Below are 9,181 nucleotides of genomic sequence, written 5' to 3' on the forward strand. Positions count from 1 at the left end.
AACGCTTCATTGGTGTATATAATCCACATATCGGGTACATGAGTTGAAAAAAATAAGAGGATCATGAGAATCATAATGGTGAATACATTGTGAAAGACAAATCTGTAGCACAACCACATTGTATTTATTGGAATATTTCATGAATCATAACAGCTTGCCAAGTAATGCAGCAATACCTACATTAAAATGATGCAATTTCATTGCTCATATTACATTTATATGTACTATTAAATTACATGAAATACAAATGTAGTAACAAAAATAAAAGGTGTTGGTTTTTTTTTATTGTACCTCAGGTACAACTTTGACAAGAATTTCATTGACAACAGGCATAGGAAAAGCACTGAACTACAACAAGCAAGCAATTAATAAAGAGATGCCATATCTCCAATCCTTTTCAAGCTATTGTATGCTAGTTAGTTTCAGCTTCTTGGGCTTTGCTACGGAACTTAAATATAGAAGACCTTTTCTTCTTCTTGGTCATTTTGTCCTCGGGACTTGAGCTTGACTTCTCAGCAGTCTCTGGTTTTGCCTGAGCTTGAATTTCCTCCCCTGTTATGACTCTTTTTTCTTCAGGACTGCACACTTCCCCCTCAACCCTATAAACCATTTACATTTTAATTATTTTCAAAACTGTATTCTTTTTTCAATAAAAAAATAGAAACAGATAAAAGGATCTTCTGAGAAATAAGTTTTTCATATGAATACATGTATATATTCATCTCAAACTATCCAAGATCCAGGCGAGTACCGCAATAACTAATCCATGTTCTTAATCAAGATTTTAGAAAATGAAATCAAATGTATTCTTGGTACTTGCTTTGTAGAGATCTCAACTTTTTCTGCAGCCATCATAGGAGTTTGAGTCTGAAGCTGTGATTGGTCGGCCTCTGTACAGGTCAATAGGTCACACTCAGCCAATGATGTTGAAGAAACGGGCGATTCGGAGGAATTTTTAGCTTCATTATGTTTCCTATTAGCAGATAAAAATGAATATACTGTCTCGTATTCTTGAATTAGTCTAAAATCAGGCAGATTTAATGGGAGTGACTATGGATGCATGGCCATAGCAGAGTACCTCAAGGCAGTCGTAAGCATCTCCACTTGTCTCTTGTAGAGGGCCAGCTCATCATGTAAGAGATCAATCTCAGAATTCTTCTCCACCAAGTCCTTTCTCAGCCTGTACACAGTGTCTTCTAGTGATTCACAGAGAGCCTTCAAGTTAAAAGGTTGATAAAACTATCACACAAACTTCTGTATGCAAACAACTTGATTCTCAAACTTTTCTCTTCCCGCCTTTTAAACATCATGTATATTCAAATAATTATTGTTTGACCAAAATATCTGATGATACAATTAAAAATATGTACATACAAATGGATAAAAACATAGATGTATAGATTTTAATACATGTACATGCATATTTAATGGTGGCCTATTTCATAAGAAACACCACTCTTTGTAAAAAATGTATAAAATACCGTATAACGGGTAATATTTACTGCTGTAATTTTTTACGAATTTGTCATAAAATAGGATGATTTGAATTTTTACGCGTTATATTTTTACGAATTGGACATGTCCGTAAAAATTAAAATCATCTGTGGTAAAAGGGGGAAAAATTTCACCGTGACTTTGTTACAGTTAACACACATACAAATCAGAAAATCGTTTTTCTGTTAACAATTCCATATATTTATGATTGTGTTTATATTAGGGATGTAAATCGGTCATTTTTTATTACTCGGTTACGTGGACGTTTTTCCGATCGAGTACCCGGGTACTCGGTAAGAGTGTAAATAAATATGAACAAGTACCATGATAACTGGAAAAACCTTGGTCACTTTTGTAGAAATTCCTCCTTATGTTTAAGACGAATGTGATTTAACATGTTGGTCGTTCCCCCCGTATAGGATAAGTTTATTTCGCACAGCTGACATTTTACGTTTTTTGAAACTTCAGTTCTTTTAAAATATTTCCAGACCTTTGAAGTCGGTGGCGGCATTTAAGGTCTGTTCAATTTCTCTACTGTGTGCTATCTAATTTATATAACAGACTATATAAACGATGTTAAGTGAAAAACAAATCATTAAAGTAAGCCAAACATAAGGGTAGAAGACAGCCAAAGGTAACAGGTGCTTGGTCACGATAATTACTATATAAACACTGCCACAGGCGATAACGGTCATTTAGCATATTTAGAGGCCTAGGAAATCCTAATCACTGTATGTACAAGTGCAATGGACATTTTAAGTTTTAAAACCGATGTTTTAATGCATTATTAAATAAAATTAGAAATATTAAAAAATATACATCAGAGTAACCGGGTACTCGTTGACATCCTTACTTTATACTCAGACTGAGCTGAAGGTCATGAACATCTCATACGTACGATGTAGAAATTTAGGTGCGGTGTTTTTTTACTTCTGTGAAAATTTACGCGTTTAATTTTTACGGATTCATAAAACTCGTAAAAATTAGCAGCACGTAAAAAATACCTGTTATACGGTATGACAAATTATGTAAATAAACTTCCTTTTTTATAAATGCTAAGTATAACTCATTCCAATGTCATTCTATATAAATGTTATTCAATTACCCTGCTCTCTTCAATGCTGTCATGAGGCCCTGGGGGGTCATCGAAACAGAAGAATTCTCGCACTGGCATACTGGAAAACAGAGAACTGTCATTTTCATGGAATGTGAAGATTTTCCACTATCTGTGTTATTACAAGATAAACCATTTTATACATGTAAATTCCAATTAAGATACAAGATAGTAAAATATTTTTTATCTAATAAAGGGTAATTTTACATGTACCTTATCTATGTATACTAAATAGACAAAAAAAAAATCTGCCCATTGGCCATTATCACAATTCAGAGTTTTCAAACAAATTAGATTTTTAATTGTTAAATGAATGTATCTTCTTTTAGAGACAAATTTAGATCTGAAATCTAGCCTGAATCATTAAGATATGTGAGATCTACTGAAAACTATCAACTCTTAAAGCACTGACCTATTACATATGTCTTTGTGGCCCACACAGTTGTCAACAAAAGCCTGTAAACCAAGCTGCCTGTCCTCAATGAAATTCTTGTCAAAGTTGTCCCTGAACCATCGCTTGGGTGGCAGAGATAAGCGGATGTTTGGAAAACTCTTCCTCAACTGCAGACATAGGAAGGTCAAACTGTATTTATACATGCAAATACCAGGATATAAAAATCTCAAACTGTATAATTTGAGTACATGACAAGATTTAAATGGCAAAGATGGTAGGATATGTTTTAATGATTCAACTTCATATACCGGGGTACTTTATCAACCTTAATATCATGTTTGATTGTATCATATTCATATGGACAGGTAACAAATAAATCAATAACAAAAATTCAAAAAGGAAGATACTGGTACTTGGGTAATACAAGTTTAAGCCTAACCAAAGTACAATTATAATTTCAATCTGATTCAGTTTAACATTTCTTTTATTTTTTTCTCAACAGAATTCTGATATTGTAATACAGAACACATATTATAATTATGTACCCTATCGTTGAGCTGCACAAAATCTGTGTAGCGGCGAAATATATGCCACACATCATGTTCCGACTTCTGGACACACAAACGAAAAACCTGAAACAAAAATACTGAGGTAAAGTTTTACATAAAATAATGTACATGTATATATATATTTTATAAATGAACATTAAAAGTTAAATCTAAAGCAATTTCATACTTACAATGAATGAATAAATGAAAAGTGACAATATTTGCCATGAGACAATAAATATATTCCTACTTTTGTATTTCATCTTTATGTACCAAATGCATGTATATAAATACTGGTACATGTAGTAAGATATTTACTTTTTTCTTTTCTAAGTCCTTTAAACTGTTTTGACAATTTATCACATGAATGTGTACCCGGTACAATACCAGTTACTTACAGTAAATTTGGATCTCTCCTCCATGGTCTCAAATCCAAGGATAGGCACCTTGATATTCTCCGGATTGAGCGTTTCTGTGGAACAAGTGAGGCTGTCCTCCAGATCTGTCTGGAATCGGACGCTGCCTTTCCGAGGGCTGCAACTGCCATCTCTCTTCTTGGAGGTAAGCTGTGAAGCGGAGGTGATGGACTCTAGGTCTGAGTCAATCCGATCAATGGTGCCTTGTGATATGCTAGATGTTCGGCTTTTTAATAAAAAGACATAAAATCATAACTTAACAGAAAGATATGACTGAACATACCATTTATCTATAGCTATATACAATTACTCCTCATTTATTTCCTTTATAGCATATAACATGTATAATACCATTTAAAACCCTCTGCTTTCAAATAAAAGTACTTTAGATTCTGTTACCGTATATACTCGCCTATAAGTCGGATTTTTGGGAGTAAAAAATTGAGTGAAAAGTTGGGGTCCGACTTATAGGTGAGACATAGTAAAAAAAAAATTTACAAGAGAGAAGTAAGTTATATTTCTTTTTAAATAATAAACAGATAAATGCATTGAACCTGTGTTCATAAAAAGAAAATTCAAGCAGTCTGTTTTTCACACCTAAGGTGATAATAGATATAGGGGCCATGTCACCTAAAACAACACAAGCCAACACCCCAGTTTAAGGGGCTAATTACCAATCTAATCAGTCAGTAAAGAAATAAATCACTATCATCAAATTTTCAAAAGGAATCTATGTAAATACCTGGTAGTTTTGAAGCTATTACCAACTTGTAATTAATGTTATAAAAAATAATGGCATTTAAATCAATAGTTATTAACATCATAGACCCATGATAGAAATAGTCTAGAAGCAATTATGGGGTGAAAAAAGGACAATTTTTTTTAGAACTCAAAACATGTATGATAAAATGTGGTATTTTATTGAGAGTATCTGTACATCAATTGTCCTGAAAAAGTAACCCGACTTATAAGGGAGTCAACAGCAAAATCTTCAAATTAAAGCTGGAGAAAGGCAACCGACTTATAGGCGAACCGTACTTATAGGCGAGTATATACGGTAAATAATTTTGCAATTCTGCTTTTTTGTATCAATTCATGAGTCTGAACAAACTTTTGGGCCCTTTGAGAACTTTTGTAATGATCGATCCATATATAATATAGCTATAGAAAAAAGAAAGTAGATTTTGGATTCTACAAGGGAGTTTTGTGGGATTTCATGCCGATATTAATCTCTTGTATTTAATTAAGTCTTAAGAATCTTCAGTATATATTTACCTTGGTGTTTCTGTGAGACCACTGTCATCGTTGTCGCCTACACCCCTGAACTTGCTTTCTGCTGTGTTAACCCCATTTTCATATAAACTCAACCTTTCAACCTCTGCTGGATCATAATTTCCAGGAATAGCACAATCCTGGATACTTCTCCTTATTTCATCTTCATCCATTTTGCCATTTTTTCTCTGAAAAGATACAGTTCCCTATAATTATAATAAGCATTATTGTAACATAAACAATGATAATAATTCATGTCAAACTGTACCTGTAGATGTTTTTCTTAATCATAACTAAATTGTGACCTTTCCTGTTCATAAAAATCCTTTAAATTCTTACTTCCTGAAATTTTTTTATGCATACAAAAGTGGCTTGTATGAGTTTCATATAAAATTTACATGAATATCATATGAACAGCGGTGAACCACTTAACAATTCAAGTGTTGACCATGCATGAATTATTACTAAAACAAACCAGTCTGCTTGATAAAGTCTGAAAATCTATACCTTACCTAAAATCTACAAATATACATTGTACTAATATTCTTACCATTATTCAATATACACCTGCAATCCAATATGAACTAGCTCTTTCTAGCTAGTGTCTTAAGCACAGTTACAACTGTACGTGTTTCATTGATAAAAAAAATTTTATCAATCAGTCAATTTAGCCTCAAGTTAAAGCTTTATGGGAAGTTTATACAATTACCAAGGATTATCCCCAATAAGTAAATTAATTTTGCTGGTTTGAAGATAACACCTTGAACACCAAACAATCAACAGGATGTGATTATATATGCTAGCTGTGTCTTTGTGATGATATCTATCTGCTTTTAAAGTTATTTTGAAAAGAATCAAAGCTTTGTAAAAATTGATCTCATCAAGCTTTGTAAATAACATTTTTCTACCAGCTAAGGCTGTGATCATTGACAAATACACCATCATATTAAGTCATGGCCTATATGGCTTACAGGTACTCTTAACAGGGACGTATATGTATGTATTGAGTATACGTCCCTGCTCATATACTGACTACGGGCCATCCGATTGCAGTCAGTAAGAGAGTGGGAGACTGATGTGGATTTCTGACTATGCACTTACTTAATATTTATACCCTGTGACTGTCTCAAGATATCCTCCATTCACATTTTGCCTAATTACTTGATATTTATAAATACCACAGGGTTTAAAGTATCTCCATTCAAAAGTGTGAAAAAATAAGATTTCTCGATCCTTTGAATTGTCCCCTTTAGCTTAATATCAGGAAAAAATAGAGAAGACATGAAAGTACTTGAATGACAATGTTGAAGAATTGTGCAAAGTATATCAAGTTCTGTGAAAGAAAATATGTCAACATTTCCCATTATAAATCTATATAAGAATTCAGTTTCTGCATGTTCCTGTGAATTTTTCCTGAGGGAAAAAATGATGTTTCATTTATTTTAATTGTATTCATTGTTTCATAGGTATGTGTATTTTTGTTAAAATTGTGAACATGTGATGTAAACAATAACTTGGAATATACTAAAATTACTAATTCAAATGTTATTGTTCCTCTTTCTACTTTCTGTTTGTTCCACCAACATGACCAAGGACTAATTTAATACAGTTAGTTATAAATTAAAGTCCCTGGTTTCGGTTTCACATAGATTCCCATTGGGAAATGATTTCTATTAGTGAGTAAACAAACTATAATAGTAAGTTGTAGGTTCCAAGTAATAGAAGCAGTTCAAAAACTGACAGGTCTGAAAACAATAACTCATAAATCATTATCAACCTACTGTATAGCTTTTTTTTTATTTGATACTTTCATTATTACACTTGATTACATATTAATCTGATAAATTCACTGTCAGATGTATCTTTAACCCCCCCCCCCCAAAAAAAAACCCAACAAAAATTCCAATTACTCGATATATTAAAAAAACACATATTATGTATTGAAGTGCATTATCGGTCAGCTGTTTTGTTTTCAGCAGAGTTCATGTTTATAGGGGAGGGGGGCAGATCGAGACACTCACAAATTATTAACTCGTCTCGTATTAGACGTAATTTACTTTAATAAATATTTGAATTCAGAGCAATTACAGTTTCAATTTGACACTTTCATTTATTATTAAAACAGTGAATAACTAAGTTTTTGTATTTGTATCAGGATCCTATATACTACCATGTCTAAAAGCGGTTACAAAACGTACCATACCATATTTCCGTATTTTTGACAATTCATGCATTATGAATAAGTATACACTTTTAACAGCCTACCTTGTGTAATTATAACACCTGTTTCATTACCACAGGTGAGAGAAATCATGACTACATGGGCACATGATTTTTGTAAACACTCACAGCGCCACCTATCATAGCGGGGTCAAGACTATTCGACACTAAGACGTTTCGGCACCATGTACCATTTTAGGTCAAATCTGAAAATCCTCACTGATTCAATCATATAGGTAATTTAAAATTATCATAGAGGCATTAACTTATATTTTTCTTTGTTTTAAGGTCTAGCTCTAGTAATGAAAGGCTTCTACAGGTTTATGAATTATAATAAATATATACCAATACATATAACGTTATATATATATTCTTTTAGCCTTAATTAGATTTTTGTTTTTAATGTGTATATAGGCTTAATTTTTAGCACACATAATGAAAATCTTGTTTTAAATTGCTGTTTTCAATTAAAAAAAAAATTAAAAAAATTAGTAGCAAAAATTTTGTACTTTTTTCAGTCATGAAATATACAGAATACTTAGTTTATCCAAAAATGATATTAAACATAAGGCATGTTCAGCAGAGACAGCTCACGCAAGCGCTTGCCAAACTTTGGGTTGTTGGTGTAGGGAATTTTGGCGAGCGATCGCAAGTGCTCGCTCTGTTGAACACACCTCCGGTCTTGATCCCCTCCTAAAATGATATATTGAGTATAGGTGTCCAGATTACTTTTCCCATGATTCAATATAGAATGTAAAGAAATTATTTAATTTTCTACATAATTTATTCCTTTTAAGCTGAAAAGTATGGGGAAAGATTTAAAATTATCAAATCAATGATGACATCACAATAGTACAAATACCAATAAAGACATTCTTTCACTAGATCTTGACCTTAACGAGGCCGGGTCTAATTAGTTCTGCCCTAGATTTTTTAATGAAATTTTTTACCTGAATTTCTACTGATATAATTATTATTTTAAGATTAAAAAATAAGACATTTACCACACCGTTTGTTTAGGGGGTCATCTCAAAGTTTGGTAACCTTTAACATAGGACCCTATGGGATTTCGCTTGAAATGTATCAATTTTGCACATTTTTTTAAACTTCTGCCCTAGGGATTTCTTTTTCTGTTCTACATATTAAAGTTATTGCTAAAAGGCATCAAATGGTCAAACAAAAAAAACCTTTTACCTCCTGGTTTGTTTCAGGGGTCTTATCAAAGTTGATTTTTGTATGCCCAATTTCCCAGATTTGTCAGATAATGGCCATTTTTTATTTGACAAAGGCGGAAAAGGTGATCTTTATAGTATTATTAAAGCCTTCAGACATATTTAAGTAATAAAAAAATATATAACATCACATATTAATACATGGTTACTGTCTTGAAATATATGAATTAAGCTATATTTAGGCGGGTTAAGAAAACGTGACAGAGGGTTTGGCCTGCTGAACCCTCTTCACTTTTTCGACCCGAGCCCAAATATAGCTTATACTTCGAGACAGTTATGTTTATTCCACAATATAACATTAATTTTACGCATTAAACGAGCCATTTTCAACAAATTTCGCTGAATATCTGCAGATAAAAGTATCACGCCATGGCGTCAAACAAGCAAAAAGATGACGTCACAATACAAATGAAATGCTGCGCGAAAGCGTGCGTACTCGTTCTGTACTCGGCCTCGTTAAATAAGGCAATAATACATGTATAATGATTTTT

At 32.6% G+C, this 9,181-nt stretch overlaps 1 protein-coding gene across 1 annotated transcript; it reads right to left on the reverse strand.

The window, feature by feature from the left end:
* Nucleotides 1-117: 117 nt before the first annotated feature.
* LOC128188012 (sorting nexin-16-like) lies at nucleotides 118-7,611 on the reverse strand. The gene is made up of 9 exons (XM_052858772.1): nucleotides 7,504-7,611; nucleotides 5,242-5,426; nucleotides 3,949-4,192; nucleotides 3,548-3,634; nucleotides 3,021-3,169; nucleotides 2,600-2,669; nucleotides 1,079-1,215; nucleotides 821-973; nucleotides 118-599 (listed from the first exon to the last, which is right to left on the reverse strand). Exons 2-9 carry the CDS (start codon nucleotides 5,409-5,411, stop codon nucleotides 413-415), a joined length of 1,197 nt encoding a protein of 398 aa, XP_052714732.1. The 5' UTR covers nucleotides 5,412-5,426; nucleotides 7,504-7,611; the 3' UTR covers nucleotides 118-412.
* Nucleotides 7,612-9,181: the final 1,570 nt, after the last annotated feature.

This window comes from Crassostrea angulata, chromosome 6 (assembly GCF_025612915.1).
Source record: "Crassostrea angulata isolate pt1a10 chromosome 6, ASM2561291v2, whole genome shotgun sequence".
In the NCBI taxonomy this organism is placed as follows: domain Eukaryota; kingdom Metazoa; phylum Mollusca; class Bivalvia; order Ostreida; family Ostreidae; genus Magallana; species Magallana angulata.

Bases quoted from the DNA above. Each gene is read 5' to 3' on its own strand.
- LOC128188012 (XM_052858772.1), bottom strand. From the start codon at position 5,411: ATGGATGAAGATGAAATAAGGAGAAGTATCCAGGATTGTGCTATTCCT. The intron at 1,216-2,599 runs GTAATTGAATAA...TTTAACTTGAAG, and splicing joins ACAGCATTGAAGAGAGCAGG to GCTCTCTGTGAATCACTAGA. The intron at 600-820 runs GCAAGTACCAAG...AATGGTTTATAG, and splicing joins AAAGTTGAGATCTCTACAAA to GGTTGAGGGGGAAGTGTGCA.